The 19,123-nt window shown below is 44.3% G+C and overlaps 1 protein-coding gene across 1 annotated transcript in view; it reads right to left on the reverse strand.

Annotated features, from left to right (window-relative positions):
• Positions 1-16,066, reverse strand: part of GFOD1 (Gfo/Idh/MocA-like oxidoreductase domain containing 1) — a 47,549-nt gene extending 31,483 nt beyond the window's left edge. Inside the window, exon 1 of the mRNA XM_082234588.1 lies at positions 14,971-16,066. Within this exon, the coding sequence (XP_082090714.1) occupies positions 14,971-15,223 (253 nt within the window). The 5' untranslated portion in view covers positions 15,224-16,066. The remainder of the gene's footprint in view (positions 1-14,970) is intronic.
• Between the last annotated feature and the right edge of the window lie 3,057 nt (positions 16,067-19,123).

The raw sequence follows: 19,123 nt of genomic DNA on the forward strand, positions 1-19,123 counted from the left end.
ATTACCATCAAGTTTTGTTTTGTTTCACAAAGCCCTTTCCAGTGACTAGCTAAGTATTTTCTAGAAGTTCGTCAAGTGATTTTCCATCCTACCACAAGGAATTTGGAAAAACTGCCTTGTTTTTATCACATGAGGAAATGAAGGATAAGGTGGAACTTCCAAGCATTGTTAAATGCACATTTTTCACCATATCCCTTTGATATGGTAGTTGTTAATATAGCGGTATTAACAACAGCATGTTTGAACAGCTAATATAGACAGCTTTGTAGCTTTAAACGATTCAACACAGAAATGTGTTTTTTTAAAAAAATCATTAATTCATTTTTAACATCTGGTTAAGAATGCCTGCGTGCCCCCATGGTTAGCCTCCACCCCAAGGCTTTCATCTGTGTTTATGATAGCACAAGCAGCCAGGATGTTCCACCTTGTTCAGCACTAAGAAGGGCAGGGGAAATAACTTGCAAGTCTCCTGCTAATGTGAATATTTACCTTAGGTATACATAACTTGTGAGCCACAAAGATGAACAAACTATTGTGCCACCAAGCATACACTGTGGATTGTTGGGTGCTTCTGAGCATCTTATTTATAGAGACCATTTATTTAGAGAGGCAGAAAAACTAACAAGTACATTAAGCTCTTGGAAGCCCACAATATATGACTAGTGCGCTATGCTTGGCTTTGTGCACCACAGGTTGCGCAGGTCTGATTTGTTTATGCATAATTAAGTTTACTAGGTGCCGCTTCAACTGCAATGGCTTGCGGAATAAGGCTAAAATTGCAAAATGGCCTTCAGAATTACGAGATCTGGGGAATGAGAGGGGAAAAACACTCAAATTTACTCTAGTCCATTCACATGCCCATGAAGTGTTTAATAGTTATATCACAGTTTTCAAGCTCATATTTATATCCAATAGATTTAAAGATTCAGGGGCTGGGGGTTAATTAGCAAAACAAAACAAAAACAAAAACCTTGGACTTCTCAGGTTACTGACAAGGTCACAAACAATGCCTTGGAACTTGAAATCCAATGTCAGCTACACCTGAGCTACAAACCATTTTCCATAAGGAATATACCTGCCGCCCATTAAAAACGGCATAATCAAGAGCTTCTGCCTTTATTTTTAATTGAGCCATGTCAGTTCAGGTTTTCAGCAAGTAACAGAACCCTCTAGTGGCAATTCATTCATTCTGGCAATACGGCAATTACCGAATGGTGGTTTAATAGGTTCCAGAGGGGGCAGACCTCAAGAAGAGAGAAGGATCCGCAAGGTCTACTACAAGTATTTCTGCTTAATATTTCAGATTGTACCAATTTCTATCAAGAAAACAGAGGTACATTGAATCAATATATGTGAATGGGATGATGGCAATTTAATTATCATGAGTAGTCCGAGGTGCAGCAGCAGCAATACATTAAAGCATTAGCCATCAGATGCAACCTGCTTAAAGTTCTTTATAGTTTTGCACTTAATAGTGCTTTTACATTAAGTGCATCACTCTAATCCATCCATCCAACTTGGTGTCCTTCAAATTTTTTGGACTACAACTCCTTACAGCCCCTGTCAGGACAGCTGTGTTGGCAGCAGCTGATGGGAGTTGCAGTTCAAAATCATCTGAAGTGCTCCAAATTGGAGAAGGTTGCTATAGGCCATCCTTGCGGATGGTGTAAACAGCTTAATGAAATCATTCTTGAGAATACAAGGGGTGTTACAAGTGATAGATATGAAATGTGCTTTTACTGTCCTAGTATGCACAAACAACTAATGATTTTATATACAGATTATTATTTACCGTACTTACATTTATCCAAGTGGGTTAAAAAGAAGATGCTTGGCTGACAGCTCTGGAACTAAGGTCAATTAGCTAATTTAATGCATCATAATTTCTATTGATATTCATATGCGAGCCCTTTTAATACTACACTTGGTTAGTGAGATCGATACGCGGCACTATGAGACCCATTTTAAAACGTGGCCACAATAGAGTGCTGCATAGTTTTGAATCATGCATCTAAAAAGCTTGTGCTGAATCAGCATAACTTTAGTAAGTAGACTGGCAATATCCAAGAATGCAATACACAGTTCAGCTGGAAAGGAGGTTTCAGAAGAAAAAGAGGGCTATGCCTTAAACCCGCCACGAACTGGAGGACTGGGAGTGTGACAATCCTATTCTTTAGAAATGGTTTAATTAGGAGATCCAGGACAATGCAATTTGTCCCAGTCCGTCTATTGCACAGTCGTTCTCCACACTGGGTGAAGAACTATGCAATATGAACCATAGCAGCAACATGGCCAGAGATAATAAGGACTGTTACCCAAGTGCTACAGCTCTATAAAGCACAGAAGTACCAAAATACTCACTGGGATGGAAAACATGCAGCCTTAATTATTACAGAAACTTAGAGACACAGTAGCAAAAAAACTAAGCCAGGAGAAAGAATGGGGATGCACACATATCACCAAACAAATGAACTTGCAACACTTTGTATGTGGTCTGCATATGGATATAGGGCCCCTCCATACGTCCTTTGTATTGAGCGTTCATGATGATTTAAGCTCATGAATTATGGCTATATGTGATCCCACTTTCAGTACTGCATATGGCTCCAGTCGGTGCATGTCCTATGACTCCCTGAAATCCTCTAACCTGCTATACCACAGGTGTCCTGCAGGGTGGTTTTTTTCTGCCACGCTTTTGTTGCACAAGAATGCACCTGGGGAAGGGGGCAGGGAGAGACAGCTGAAAACAATGCCCCCCCCCAAAGCACTTCTGACAACCAATGTGCCACTTTGGTTCCAGATAGTACATAGGTAGACGAGTCTAAAAAGCCCAGGACACAAATTTTCATGGCCCTCTAGCGGCTATGGTGGCTCATTTACCAGAAGTAATGTATTTTGCATTAACTCTGGAAGTTTATACTTGATTCTGACCAAACTATGCTTCCTAGAGCAAAATAAACATCAAGATTAGTTCTCCAAAAAAATATATAATCGAACCACAGAATTGTAGAGTTGGAAGGGACGCCCAAAGCCAAAGTCCAACCCCCTGCAAATATGACCATAAAACCTTCATCCTACCCCCTTATTTGATGTAACGGCATCAAACATGAAAGGAAAGGAAATACTCAGAGTGTACTTCATGTTTCAGAGAGAGAAACACCCCTCCCACTGTATATAGCTCTCATGATTCACACTGTCACTAAAGGGGAAAAATAAAAAAATAAACTGTCTCATCTGTGCCTGAGTGTTACATATAATTGAGTGCATGAAGTATCAGCCACAGTAACAAATGTGCTGGTTGCCAGGTGCGAAGTTTTTTCCAGCTCTCCCACCCTGCAGCTCTGGACAGATGTAATGTCGTATCACTGGGGATGCATTTCAGATGCAGAATGAGGCATGGGCAGTCCTATCTGAATCAACCACTAATGCGCTATTATTGCATCAATTGCAGAGCACACCCGCAAAAAAGCCAGTCTCACGCAGTCCTTAAACAAGTTTGGATTTTGTCTTCGTCGTGCCACATGCACAAACATGCTCAGATTTCACTGCATACAATGCAGTTAATTCATATCCACAATGTGTTTCTGCCTACATTTCTGCTATCATGTTATCCAAGTATCAAGATAAATTATCAAGCATCTTAGATATCAAGATACATTATAGAATAGAATACAACTGTGCAGCGTAAAATGTCTTTCTTGGTTCCCCAAGAGTTATCCTTTGGTAAGTGTGCTTAGGATGGCACACTTGTTTGCAGCTGGCTTCCATCTACACTTCTTCAATTCGCTTTTAACTTGTTCATGTTAATCAACAAACTTCAGGCTATTAGCAGAAACAATACTACTCTCTCTAAAATGATACCAGGTTGGGATTTAACCCTACTCTCTTTGGGGTTAATTGAGCAATTAGATCTGAATTACTGAATGCAATGCACAAGATGTCTGTTTAAACAAAACAACACAGGGACTGATACAGATCAGCATTACATTAGAAAATTCTATTAAACAGCTTCACAAAAATTATTAAGGCTTCTTAAGATAGTGCTATGAACACGTTATAGCTACGAGCATCAAAATAGGACCTTAAATATATATCCTAATCTTTTTCTGTCATGCGTCTATTCATTAAATGCTTTCGGCCACAATCCTACACTCATTTACCTGGGAGTAAGCCCCATTGGACAAAATGGGAATTGATTCAAAACAGACTGTACAAGACTGTAAAAGCATTTGCCAAAAATGACTGACACAAGTATTACTACATTCATTTTGAAGCGGACTAAACCCACAAAGGTGTTTTGAGAATACTGAGATACTATTGTGGCTCAAAACTGGAAGAAAGAAAGGAACAGCTAAGTATGAGGATGTGTTCACTTTGCTGGGTGCAGGGAGCTGAGCACCATTTTGCATCATGACATATAATCACAGAATTGTAGCATTGAAAGGAAATCCCAAGGGTCATCTAGTCCAACCCCCTGCAGTGGATAAATCTCAGTTAAAGCATCCATGACAGACGACCATCCAACCTCTGCTTAAAAACCTCCAAGGAAGGAGAGTACACAACCTCCGGAGGGAGACCATTCCACTGTCAAACAAGTCAGAAAGTTCTTCCTGATATTTAGTCGGAATCTCCTTTCTTGTAATTTGAAGCCACTGATTCGAGTCCTACCATCCAGAGCAGGAGGAAACATGACTTTTTTCAGATACATAAAAATATTTGCTGTTTGGAAGTATTTATTTGAACCACAAAGATAAATAATTTCTGTCATAGATGATCTGGCAGCATCTGGAGGCTAGGGATTAACTTCAGACACATAAATTATTCCAACTCTGTCTTGATCTTACTGATGTACCTAAGGTATAATCAATGGCTAAGCCACAGCAGCTGTTTAGAAGAACAAAGCCCTATTAAAATATGAGCCTGGTGGTTTTTTTAAAGGACTGAGGAAAACAGTCTGTATTCAAGTTCAGACACAAAAGGACTCTATTAATATTCCAGAATGAATGTTCTGAAAATACTTAAACTTAGTAAAATGTAGCAACTATTTTCATTCAGCATGTAAATAATGATAGCACCTAATAATATGACAGAAGACCATCATTTTTAGTGAATTAAATAATGGCACTTCAGTCCTGCATGCTAACAGGAAATTTGGAAGTAATTAGAGAACCAATGGATAGTGATATGGGTTCGAATGAGGCCCCCAGCAAGATGTTTTTAGATTGGTGGAACTGAGTGTACAGAGAGTAAGGTGGGGTGCGACCATAAATTAATTCAAAGTATCAAAAATCTAAGTACAGTGGTACCTCGCAAGACGAATGCCTTGTAAGATGAAAAACGCGCAAGACGAAAGAGTTTTCCGTTTTTTGTGTCATTCCGCAAGACGAATTTCCCTATGGGCTTGCTTCGCAAGACGAAAGGTCTTGCAAGTTCTTGCGAGTTTGTTTCCTTTTTCTTAAAGCCGCTAAGCCGTTAATAGCCGCTAAGCCGTTAATAGCCGCTAAGCCGTTAATAGCCGCTAAGCCGCTAATAGCTGTGCTTCGCAAGACAAAAAAACCGCAAGACGAAGAGACTCGGGGAACGGATTAATTTCGTCTTGCGAGGCACCACTGTAGCCTAATGTATTTAAAATGTTAATGATGTATGTTTCCTTAATATACCGGTAGTTAATCATAAGCAATATACAGAACTTAAAATAACTTGTTGATTTCCAGGTTAACACAAGGCTAAACTATAGTTTATTAAACTATCATTAGTTGATTAAACTATGGTTGATTAAATCATGGTTTAGCATTATGTGTGAACCCAGTCCAGCAGTTTAACTATGGCTTGTTTACTGCCAAAAAACACAACCTGAAGCCATGGTTTGCTGCTGGGCTGACAAATCTTGGTTCATTTCAATTATGATGCTTACATGTGAATCCAGCACTGTTCCTTAACTGTGGCTTGTTTGATGCTCACCAAAGTACACAGGCATGAAACTGGGCAGCTGAGCCAAACAACAGAGATGGGTTTTGCATCACCTCAAGAAGGCAACAAAGAGCAGCACAGATCTGTGAGTCAGGGGGGACATTAGTCCATAGCCTCAAGGGGACTGGTGTAAAACGACTTCTCCTCACCATGGTCTCACTTTACACAGAACTGGAACTTGGATCAGGGCCTGAGAGGAAGACTGAAGAGAGGGAGCAATAGAAAGAGAGGTGCTCTCTGAGGCATGTGAATCCTGGGTCATGAAGGGCAAACTGTTCATGCTGTTAAGCTTTACTTTCTTTAACCGTATATCAAAATAATGACAACCGATAGGAGACATATTAATAGCCACTAAAAAGATACTTGCCAGGAATTTAGGGGGGGGGGGGAGAGCTGGGAGAGAAGAAGCACTCCAGTCCAGTCTATTGATGTTCCCTTTCTAAAAAAAAAAAAGTATGATGTACAATGATTGTGAATAAGTGCACTTTTTAGGGCAATTATAGGGGAGAGTAAAATATCTTCAAGATGCTTTCCATGAGGACCAGCATCTGTGTATTATTTACAGGAGTAAAACTAAACTGAGATGCAATATTGATCAGCATGTCCTTTAATAAAAAATGTTATTTTATAGTACTTTGTTCTTTTTGAAAATTGTATCAGTGCTTAGCCAAGATTCTTAACATCTGAGAGTCTGAATACTAGAAGACCAAGATAACACGAGAGCTTTTATTTCATTCTCTTCCCCAAAGACTGATCCTACAAGCACTTTCTTAGAATTAAGTCTGCTGAAATCAGGAGCGTTTACTTCCAAGTAAATGCATTTAGGAACAGGCTAGACAACTCCTTTATGCCAAAACTGGCTCGCTAATTATCTATGACATTGCTAATGAACCTTTAGCATGACCGGTCTGTCTGGTAGTAATGCAACATTACTGAATACGCTGCAAACAATAATGATGCAATAAAAGTACTTCTGGCAAGCAGCCAAAGGCCACTCCATGAAACGATATTGTCAGGATTTGATTTTAGAATCTAAAAATATGTTTGTCAATTTCACAGACAGCTGGTCATATTCTTTCCCAAAAGTTACTTGTATTCAAAGGGCCTCAAATTGCACACAGAAAACCAAGAGGAAAACCACAGGAAATCTTCTTGACAGAGGGAAAATATTTTACACAAGAAGTTCCAAAAGCCAGTAACATAATTCCATATGTATGTATTTATTTACAGTATTTATCTGAGGTAAAACATATTTTAATACGTGTCTGAATACAACACAGGGTCATATTTTTAACGGTAGGTGCCTAATTCTCATTTTTTAAATTGAGAATACAGTGCAACTGCAACTTGAGCGGGTGTTTCACTTCCATGCATATGCCAAAATATATGTACTCAAACCCAAGCAAGTTTTCACCAAGTTTTCCCAGTGCTTGACTCCCTCCTGCAAAATAGTGACAGACTGGGGACACCTTGGGAAGGAACAGAGGGGGTAGCATAAAAAACAGGGTTGCTACCTCATTCAGGTCTTGTACCCATAGCTTTTAACAGCAAAATGACACAAATAAATTACAGAGTTCAACGAAGGGAGCTAAAAAGACGGAAAACCTCCCCTGCTTAATTTTTCAGTACCGGGCTGCTATTAAGAAGTTAGGAATAAGGCCAGAAGGCACCAACTTAGAGGAGGATGTGCGCCTGTTCCTGTGTTCATCATCTTCTACTCCAGGTTGACTTGAAACAGTCACTACAATGTGTGATGGGTTCAAAAAGCAGAAGTGAAGACACTTCCTTTCTTTCCAGAAAAGGCTATGCATTTCTGGTCACACACTGAAGGGAAATAATTGTTTGGCATTTTGAAAAATATGCACGAAACATCAGCTGAAAAACACATGTGGTGAATGCCTCTTATTGGGAAATAAAATAATCACACTTTTTTGCACACACTCATGAACACTTTCATCCTCATTTAAGGCATACACAACAAACACATCCCGCATCCTGACAATTAGATGCCATGGTCGTTGTGGACTGGTACAGTCAAATATTGCATTATTGCAAAAACAACCACAGTAATAGTAGTAATCATAGTGGTATTTTTTCTTCGTTACCCTCTAATGGACAGATTCCTATGTTCCTATTTATGAGTTCTGAGTTCAGTGAATTCTTTCACAGGTTGCCTGATTAAGGACCCATCTTCTGTTAACAGCAAAACTGTAGTTTTACAGGGCTCTTCCCTATTTAGGATTGAATAATTATACCTATCACATAGATTAAGCCTGCTTTGGCTGGAGTTATACAGAAGAAATAGGCCCAACCAAAGAGACCCTAGTATATTAAAAAAATAAAAATAACTCTTAGTCTCTGGGAAGAAGACAGCAACAGGAATATACACTCACTTAGCTATTGCAGGATTGGATCCAAACGCCATTCATCCTCAAGCTAGTGAATGCATTGTAGTGAAACTTACTTCTTTGGTTCAGGTAGGTAGCCATGTTGGTCTGACACAGTCGAAATAAATAAATAAATTGTCCAGTAGCACCTTAGAACAAACTTAGTTGTTCTCTAAGGTGCTACTGGACAATTTATTTATTTATTTTTACTTCTTTGGATTACTTATAAAGTCCTTTACATGAGGCTGCCCTTGAAGAATGCTAAATTCAGATGAGACCAGTAGGATATATCATATTGTTCACGTCCACCGGCCCCAAAACAGCTTCCAGATTCAATTCATGGTGTTGACTTTAGCTGTTGATGCGCATAATGGCCTAGAACCAACTGGTATGTCAGGAATTACCTCTCAGATATGAAAGCTTTTGAGAACTCCTGCCAGCTTCTAAGGCTCTTCTTGCTATTCCTCCACCGTATGAATTTTGCTTGGTGGGAATAGGAGCAATGGTGTTTTCAACTTTGGAACAAATTGTGAAACAACTTTCCTACAGACATGCATGTGTGCCTTTGGTGGCCAGCTTTTAAGTGTGCTCTTAAGAACAGTTTATTTTCAACTAGCACTTTTTAGCTGGCATCTGCTCATTAGTGTGCTTACTATTTCTCTTATTGTTTTGGTATCTATCTGGAATCTTATTGTATCTTAATTAATTTTGTTGTTATATTTCTGCTTTTTAAATCATGTTGTATTTCTTGCATTATAATCTGCATTCCACAGAATTCTGACTGCAATACAATATATAAGAAATAAAAGAAGCATTCAAAATGCAATTTACAACAATATGAATATTTAATACAAACTTGCTACCGTCCACCTGAATGAAGCTCCTGGACCACTGGTAGTCCACGGGCAGCAGCTTGTGAACCCTTGCATTAGGTTATATGTTGCTTTGTAAATCAGTTTGCATCTGTTACTGGCCTTACTGTTCTCTGACTTGCAGCGCCATGAGAAACATAGCTATGTGAGTGTCACTGACACATATCGGTTGACTGATGTTCATGATCCTGCATCTCTATTACTAAACTCTTATATAATTTTCAGGTTATAAAACAGATTATTTCCTTTTCCCAACGTTTCCACACTGTATTTGCGATTTCACACAATGTAAAAGCCACTTTCAGCAATATAACGGAATATAGTACAGTACAAGCTTTGCATTTATTTCCGTGGTATTTGCTTCCAGGGGGGGAAATTGTTTGCAAACAACAGCCCTACCTGCAGGTGATAAGACTTGAACCTGGGAGCTTTCATATGGAAAGCATGTGCTCTACCACTGAGCCACAGCCCTGCCCACAGAACAAACACTTCCACAATCCCAAACATCAAAGTAAATTGCTCTCTTATACAAGAAAGTGGCCGCCAAGACAATATAAAACCAGTCCTGAAAGTCCTACATTGGCTCCCAGTATGTTTCTGAGCATAATTCAAAGTGTTGGTGCTGACCTTTAAAGCCCTAAACGGCCTCGGTCCAATATACCTGAAGGAGTGTCTCCATCCCCATCGTTCAGCCCGGACACTGAGATCCAACACCGAGGGCCTTCTGGCGGTTCCCTCAATGCAAGAAGTGAGGTTACAGGGAACCAGGCAGAGGGCTATCTAACTTTTAGAAGACATCTGAAGGCAGCCCTGTTTAGAGAAGTTTTTAATGTTTGATGCTTTATTCTGTTTTAATATTCTGTTGGGAGCCACCCAGAGTGGCTGGGGAGATCCAGTCAGATGGGCGGAGTATAATAATAATAATAATAATAATAATTTATTATTTGTACCCCGCCCATCTGGCTGGGTTTCCCCAGCCACTCTGGGCGGCTTCCACAGAAACCAAAAAAACATTAAAATATCATACATTAAAAGCTTCCCTGAATAGGGCCGCCTTAAGATGTTTTCTGAATGTCAGGTAGTTTTCCATCACCTTGACATCCGATGGGAGGGCATTCCACAGGGCGGGCGCCACCACCGAAAAGGCCCTCTGCCTGGTTCCCTGTAGCTTCGCTTCTCGCAATGAGGGAACCGCCAGAAGGCCCTCGGCGCTGGACCTCAGTGTCCGGGCAGAACGATGGGGGTGGAGACGCTCCTTCAGGTATACTGGGCCGAAGCCGTTTAGGGCTTTAAAGGTCAACACCAACACTTTGAATTGTGCTCGGAAACGTACTGGGAGCCAATGTAGGTCTTTCAAGACCGGTGTTATGTGGTCTCGGCGGCCGCCCCCAGTCACCAGTCTAGCTGCCGCATTCTGGATTAGTTGTAGTTTCCGAGTCACCTTCAAAGGTAGCCCCACGTAGAGCGCATTGCAGTAGTCCAAGCGGGAGATAACTAGAGCATGCACCACTCTGGCCAGACAGTCAGCGGGCAGGTAGGGTCTCAGCCTGCGTACCAGGTGGAGTTGGTAGACAGCTGCCCTGGATACAGAATTGACCTGTGCCTCCATGGACAGCTGTGAGTCCAAAATGACTCCCAGGCTACGCACCTGGTCCTTCAGGGGCACAGTTACCCCATTCAGGACCAGGGAGTCCTCCACACCAGCCCGCCCCCTGTCCCCCAAAAACAGTACTTCTGTCTTGTCAGGATTCAACTTCAATCCATTAGCCGCCATCCATCCTCCAACCGCCTCCAGGCACTCACACAGGACCTTCACCGCCTTCACTGGTTCTGATTTGAAAGAAAGGTAGAGCTGGGTATCATCTGCATATTGATGGACACCCAGTCCAAACCCCCTGATGATCTCTCCCAGCGGCTTCATATAGATGTTAAAAAGCATGGGGGAGAGGACGGAACCCTGAGGCACCCCACAAGTGAGGGCCCAAGGGTCTGAACACTCATCCCCCACCACCACTTTCTGAACACGGCCCAGGAGAAAGGAGCGAAACCACTGTATAACAGTGCCCCCAGCTCCCAACCCCTCTAGACGGTCCAGAAGGATGTTATGGTCGATTGTATCAAAGGCCGCTGAGAGATCCAGCAGAACTAGGAAACAACTCTCACCTTTGTCCCTAGCTCGCCGGAGATCATCAACCAGTGCGACCAAGGCAGTTTCAGTCCCATGATGAGGCCTGAACCCTGATTGGAAGGGATCCAAATGGTCCGCATCCTCCAGGCGTGCCTGGAGTTGTTCAGCAACCACACGCTCAATCACCTTGCCCAAGAATGGAAGATTTGAGACTGGGCGATAGTTGGCCATACTGGCCGGGTCTAAAGATGGTTTTTTAAGAAGCGGTTTAATGACCGCCTCTTTCAGCGGATCTGGGAATGTTCCCTCACAGAGGGAAGCATTCACCACCCCGCAGAGCCCATCGCCCAGCCCTTCCCGGCTAGCTTTTATAAGCCAGGATGGGCAAGGATCAAGGAGACAGGTGGTTGGTTTCACTCGTCCAAGCAGCCTGTCCACATCCTCGGGGGTAACGGATTGAAATTGATTCCATGCAACTTGACCAGACAGGGCTCTAGCACTCTCCCGCCCCAGCCCTGCTCCCACGGTGGTGTCTAGCTCCTTCCGAATATGAGTGATTTTATCTGCAAAAAACATTGCAAAATCGTTGCAGGAGATCTTGGGGTCTTTACAAGGCCCCGATGGTAAAGGTGGTGCCGTTAAGTTGCGGACCACCTGAAAGAGTCTCCTGCTACTATTTTCTGCAGATGCAATAGAGGCGGTGAAGAAAGTCTTCTTCGCCGTCGCTATCGCCACTTGGTAGGCTCGACGTTGAGCTCTAACCTGTGTCCGGTCAGATTCGGAGTGAGTTTTCTGCCACCGACGCTCTAGCCGTCTCAGCGATTGTTTCATCGCCCTCAGCTCCGAAGAAAACCACGGGGCTGTCCGGGCTCCATGCAATCGGAGAGGGCGCTTCGGAGCCAGACAGTCGATAGCCCTGGTTAACTCCGCATTCCAGCGGGCCACCAGGGAGTCAGCTGAAAGGCCATCAACATGGGATAAAGCATCCCCTACCACTCTCTGGAAACCATTTGGATCCATTAAGTGGCGGGGGCGGACCATCCGAATTGGTCCCACCTCCCTGCAGAGGGGAAGGGTCGCGGAGAAGTCCAGTTGCACCAGGAAGTGCAAATAAATTATTGTTGTTGTTGTTGTTATACAGTACACTTTCTCCAAGCAGGTGTTTATATTTGGGGGGTAATTCTTATAAATAACAGGAAGGAAGGAAGGAAGGAAGGAAGGAAGGAAGGAAAGAAAGAAAGAAAGAAAGAAAGAAAGAAAGAAACTATGCCCATTTTTATTGTGTTCCTCACCCATCATATCAAAGTAAAATGATACCAATATATCCAGGTACCAGAGTTCCATGGCCTATTTCAGGCATACTAAATGAGTGATTCGGTATACTCAGGTTTGTTGCATTACACCTTCTCAAAAGGAAGGCCTGCCCATCTGGGCAAATGGAACACCACTCCACTAAACTCAGTCTTTCCTCAGACACCCCTCACCCGTCAGTCTGCCTGCTTTCTTAAAACCATCTTGAGGGTGGCATTGCTTGTCAGCTGCCTCCACCTTACTCTTAGTGTTGCCCATTTAAACCTCAGCAGGGAGGATGCGAACAAAATTAGAACTCCACCCAGTGGGCAACAGCTGCCCTTGATTATTAAAGCTAAGAAACAAAACATTTCTCCCCTCCCTCACCCAAAAGAAAAGAACATATCAGGTGACATTTTTGAAGCGACTGAAAGTTAAAAACTACATTTATTTCTAGCTAGATACTGCCATAGTTATTTCACAGCTCTCTCAGCATTCCCAATTCCTACTCCTTGGGTATGTTCACATTAGCGGCTTAAAATGCAGCAAAACCATTTTCCTCTGCTGAGTTTCAAGACACATCGGCACAGTGTTGTTCACATCAGAGGAAGGCATGTTCACACAACATGCACGGCACTTCTGGTTTCCCCTCCCCTGAAAACCCCTCCCCCTTCCCAAACTATTCATGAGGCTCCCTTGCGCATGCACACCCATCTGCGCATGCACACTCATCTACACATGTGCCACAGCCATCTTGAACGTTCACACCATTCTGAAGCATTAAGTGAATGCAGCTTACATTTTGTAGTCAGATTGAAACTGGTTTCATGAAAAAATAACACTTCAAGTAGTAGTTGTTGTCAAGAAACTACAGGATCGATATGGGCTATGGCCTCAAAATCTAGCTGTGGGAACACCCTGGATGCAGAGTAAATGGTAATGTGCACATACCCTGAGTTTACTCATCTGTACATGAAAGAGTGATACTTGGAATGTCTTACTTACTGGTGCCAAAACAGAAATAATGGAGCCCAAGAAAGAGGCAGAACAGTGTCATTTAAAAGTGTGGCATGATGGTGTTGAATCAGAAACACTAAATTTAAATCCCCACTCAAGTCATGAAGCTCTCCAGGTGGGTGATTTTCAGTCATCTACTTTCTCTCAGCATGGCTGTTCTCTCACATAGTTTTTGTGGTTGTGATATTTTTATCTTAGCTTTCAGACAATGGCAAAACATGCTGGCCCTCAGTTTATTGACAAATGGTGGGATACAAATAAGATAAGTAAAGAAGCATAGACCCATGGCTCATGGCTTCAAAGAGGCACCTGGGAAAGAGGAATTCCATCCCAACCAGAAATAATCATGGAGGTGTGTTTGGAAAAAATGTGAGAGGATAGTCAGAGCTCCTCCCTGAGCTTTAAATTAGAGCCTGTCAAGGGCTATGTTCCACTAATTACTACACCTCACTTAAAGGTTCTCCAAGACTCAGCGGTGAAGCCAGTTTCCAGTGCCAAAAATCAGCCAAGCGTACCTTTGTGTGTGTGCAGAGGACCTTTTCTTCACCAATTAATCCTCCCAGGATTAGAGTTTGCAGACTAGAACTAAGGCTTCCAAAAAGACTTGAGTTTTAGAAATTACAAAGAATAGAGGAATGTTTTGAGATGGCCCTCCATGCCTGGGATTTAAAATAACCTCAGGAGGATTGGAACCTTCTTTTTGTGGAAGAGTCAGGTCTAAAGGACATAAGACTAGCCTTGCTGGATCCGACCAAAGGCCCATCTAGTCCTGTATTCTGTGGCCAATCAGATGCCTAGGCACAGTTGCATTTTCCTGCCCATGCTCCCCAGCAACTAATACTCAGCAGCATAATGCCTCGGATAAGAACACTTTGCATCAGGTCACCTAAGGAAGCTGCTTTATTCCAAGACTGACCACTGGCCAGCACTGTCTACACAGGCTGGCAGCGGCTGTCTGACACTTCAGGCAGGAAGACTTCCTATTCCTACCTGAAGATGTCAAAGATTGAACCAGAGACCTTCTGCCGGCAAAGCACTTGAGCTACAGCTCTTCTCCCTATGGTTCTGGAGCGTAAGGAGTAATAATAAGTCCCTGCCTCTGGGCATGTGCAAAGCATCTTTCCTTTCCCCGCAAGGGGTTGCTGCAACAGGACCCCACCCAAGGCAATGGATTTCCAAACAGGGTTGAACCCACGGCGCCTCCCCTTTCAAAAAGCCACCTCTTCTTTCCACGCACCCACCTCCCGCTCCAGGGCAGGGCCTCCGCCCCCCCCCAAAAAAAAGCCGGGCCACGATGTCGACTCACCCAGAGTTTTGACGGCGATCTGCCTGGTCAGCGGCGGCGGTAGGTTGATGCAGACCAGATCCACATCCTGGTGCAGCAGGACCTCGTCTATCCGGCTGGTGTAGAAAGGCACGCTCATCTCCTTGGCCAGCTCCTCCGCCTCCTCCGGAGTGCGGCCCCAGAGCGCCTTGACCGCGAAGCCCTCGTCCTTTAGCAGAGGGATGATGACCCGGGCGGTCAGGCTGGTGCCGAACACACCCACCCCGGGCAGCATGGCTGCTGCTGCTGCTGCGGGCGGCTGCCCCCTTTCCTCCTCCTCCTCCAATCCTCCTTGCTGCGATCTGCCCTTCCCCTCTCGATGCCTCCCCCCCCCCCGCTTTTCCTTTCCTTCTCCTGGCTGGCCCTCCTCCTTTCACGCGGAGCCGCAATAATACGAGCAATGCGGAGTTGCAATGCAAAGGGCGCCCAGTCCCAGCTGCGAACTGCTGCTGCTGCTGCTGCTATTGCTATTGCTACTGCTGCTGCACCGGGCGAGCGGCGCCCGGTCCCGGCAGCAGCGGCGACGGCTGCCGGCTGTGCCCCTGGCCGCGGGCCCCTGGCGCGCCAGCCGCCTCACCGGCCAAGCATCTGCCTCCTCCTCAGCTCCCCGACGCTGCCCCTCCATAGCCGGATCATCACACGCAGAGCCAAGCCCCGGATTCGTAGCGCTTCCTGGTCTTGCCTGCCTGCCTTCCACACACACATACACACAGAATTAAGAAATGAATTCAGCACACGCACAAACGCAACCCGGCCGCTCGCTCGCTTGCCCGCAAGGCTAGCGCTGCCTCCCTTCCCAAGAGCCCTGCACCACCGCCGCGCCGTCCACCACAGGGGCCTCAGAGCAGCCAACAAGTGGCTCGGGTGGTCAGGAGGAGGAGGAGGAAGCAGCAGCAGCAGCAGCTCAGCGGGTCTTAATCTTCCTCCTCTGCCATGTTCACCACAATGCGCTCCTGAGCATTGTGAGAATAGGAGGAGTTTGAGCTGTCACCTCCCGTGTGTTCCCTCCGCCTGCAACGCCCTCTCGAGCTCTCCGCGTGCCATTGGCCGCCCATCCGGCTGGGGAGGGCGGCTTGGGCTGCTGGGCTGCTCTTCTCTCCCCCCCCCACGGTCCCCCCCCCCGCCACCGCCGCACCTCTTCTCTTCCTGCTCCTTCTCCCAGAGCTGGCTTGCAAGCGCAGCGCGGAAGAAAATAATGACGAGCCAGCGGCGAGGGAAAACCTGAGCGGCTGCTCCCTTCCTTGCACGCTCGTGGCCGGCTTACGGCAGCATTTGGCTCCGGGCGGCGCCCGCCGCGCCGCAGGAAGGACAGCGAAAGGTCAGGAGGCCATCGCTGCAGCCACAGGGGAGCTGCCGGCCTTTGCTGCAAACACCCGAGGCCGCTGTTGCAAGCCTCTCCCTCGAGGATCAAGGCAAGGCTGGCGTGGACTTAAGCGCGCGGAGCCCTCCCGCCCGCAGAAACACACATTGTCATTCCGCGGAGGAACATTTGGCGCCCTTTTTTTTTGCCGTGGTTTGGACATGAGGTGAAAAGACTCCTTTAAAAAAAACCACACCAGGCCTTCTGTAATTTAACAGCAACAACTTTACGCTTGTTTTAAAATAAGTTTCAGTGCTATTTCTTGAGAGTCTGAGGTTGTCGTTTTTCTCTCTGCTTCTGCATTATTTATTCTTGTCTTTAAGACTTATAGTTGTATTTTTGTTGTTGTTGTAAGATGCCCACAGAAGGGTCGTTGGAGGGCATAGAAATACAATCAATTAAACAATGAAAGGAGGATAATTTCTAGTCGCAGGCAAGATTGGAGAATCCTGCCATTAAATTAACCCAGTTTCACCACATTGGAAGTAACCAGAGATTGGTCACAAATGGGCATCATTGTAATGATGGGAGTGTTTGCTGCAAATAAAGGGCTCGCAAAACCTGCTCCATATTTCATGCAATTATCAGTCTCTGGAAACAGACCTTCCTGACTTAAAAAGACCAGTGACACACATTTTCTCACCTTCCTATTATTAAATGCAGGTAGGAAAATGTTATATTGGAAGGAGCCTTTAGAAAACGTCAGGAAAAGTTACTTTCTAAATTCACTATATTCTGTTAATCCATATGCAAGATTACCAGTTTGAAGTGACACTACACCAGGAATATTTTTAGATTCTAACATGAAAGGCATGCTGGAATGTGACTGGTAGGTTCCAGTAAATGTGGGCAGTTCGGCAGTTCAGCACTTCAGCGAGCTACCTCACAAAGCTCATTTACCTGTTTGTTGCCTTCCTGACCGCAGCTCACATATCTGCCTATCCCCTCAGAACCTGTGAGAAGCTGTTTTTCAGCCTCCCACTTCATCTAAACCAGGCATAGACAAACTCGGCCCTCCAGATATTTTCGGGCTACAACTCCCATCTTCCATGACCACTGGTCCTGTTAGCTAGGGATGATGGGAGTTGTAGTCTCAAAACATCTGGAGGGCCGAGTTTGCCTATGCCTGATCTAAACCCTCTTGTCTTCATGGTACTCCCTCTTAGGCCTCTATCCCTGCTTCCACAAGGCCTCTGCTTCTTGGCCAACTATGGGGCAATCCCTGCTGAAGTCCCTTTTATCTACAAGGCATCACTAGTGGTATTTTTCACAAATCCAATCACCACTCAGGGTTCATGTTGTATGGAATAAAACACTGTAATCTAATTTGATTATAACATGCTTCTGTGCCACACGCATTAGGAAATGCAATAAAATGTAGGAGAGATTTAAGTCACGTATACTGTCTTTACCATGCAACACACATCACTACAATTATTGCCTGGCAAGGAAGGAGTGCTTGAAAGATCACCTTGTATCAGGTAAGTGCATGTACACCTGCGAAGAGAGTCTTGCGCTCATACAGTTTGACGCGCTTTCCCAACCTTTTTCATGAAATGTGAACACCTGTGCACCTTCACTTAAGTATCATACATTAAATAAAGATATATTATTAACTGGAAATCTCTGTATTGTGCTTAATAAGAAGTAAATGACTTGGTTTGAATTAGAGGGTGCTATAGTGTTAATTTACTTGATTTTTACTTCTGAGAAAGAGACATGCATGTAGCTACCACCAGCCATGTATTTAATGCAGGGTAAAATACGGGCACACGCAAGTGGGGTGTGTATAAGTGGGGGGTTGCCTGTATTTGGGAGTACAAGGGCATTACAGATTATGGGACCTATTAGACATGTTTGGAAGATGGTAAGTTTAGGAAGCGTTTTCAAGACAAGGCACTGTTAGGATTTCAGAGTGCACAGATGATCTCATTTGCCCATAAAATGCACAGAGGCATGTCTTTGGACAGGTCAACACTGTTCAAAAACACATGCATTATGTAATCTTATTTTGAGAGGGCTATCTCCTTTCATGTATAAGGTCTTGATGAGTGCTGTTTTTCTAGAAAAACAGGTGCTGGAACTCACCATAAACTCTGCCCTTGTTCTCTTCAAATGGCAATGGCACTTACCTGAGAGGTGCCAGAACTGAGTTCCGGTGAGTTCCAGCTGAAAAAAAGCCCTGTTCTTTATATCACAAACTTTAGTGAGCAGTACAGAACCAAGATAGTGTGGGAGCAGAACTAGGAGATGGACTTTTCTATGACAGACAAGCAGTGGGGTGGAGGGACTGAATTCAGCAGCTTGGTAAGAGTTAAGGAACTTGGTAAGAGTTAAGGGACCTTCTCTTAAGGTAGTAGCACCTGACACCAGTACTGCTTCATTATATTAACAAGTATGTATTGCCTAAAGTTTGGTGGGAGTGCAAGGAAGTGGGAACTCTTATTTCACTTGTGGACTTTCCCGGGCATCCACAGATTCTGGATGGCAGCATTTAACTTCACGGGTAACCGGGCAAATGGTTGTTATGGGTCCAACACCAGCACTGTTGTCACTTTCAGAAACGCAAAAAGGAGAACTAGTGCGTGAAGATCTGATTGTGTTTTGTTTTGTTAGCTGCTCTAGCAGAAATGGCATGATGCTGGAAGACAGCAGGCTTTTCAGTAAAGGTTTGGCTTTCCAATCACACTTTACACAAGATGCTTACACAGCACCAAATAGCCAGCAGAGAACCTAAAGTGAAGGACAGATTTGCAGATACTTGGATGCTTTTCA

The sequence above is a fragment of the Podarcis vaucheri genome (assembly GCF_965113315.1).
Source record: "Podarcis vaucheri genome assembly, chromosome: 8".
NCBI lineage: Eukaryota > Metazoa > Chordata > Lepidosauria > Squamata > Lacertidae > Podarcis > Podarcis vaucheri.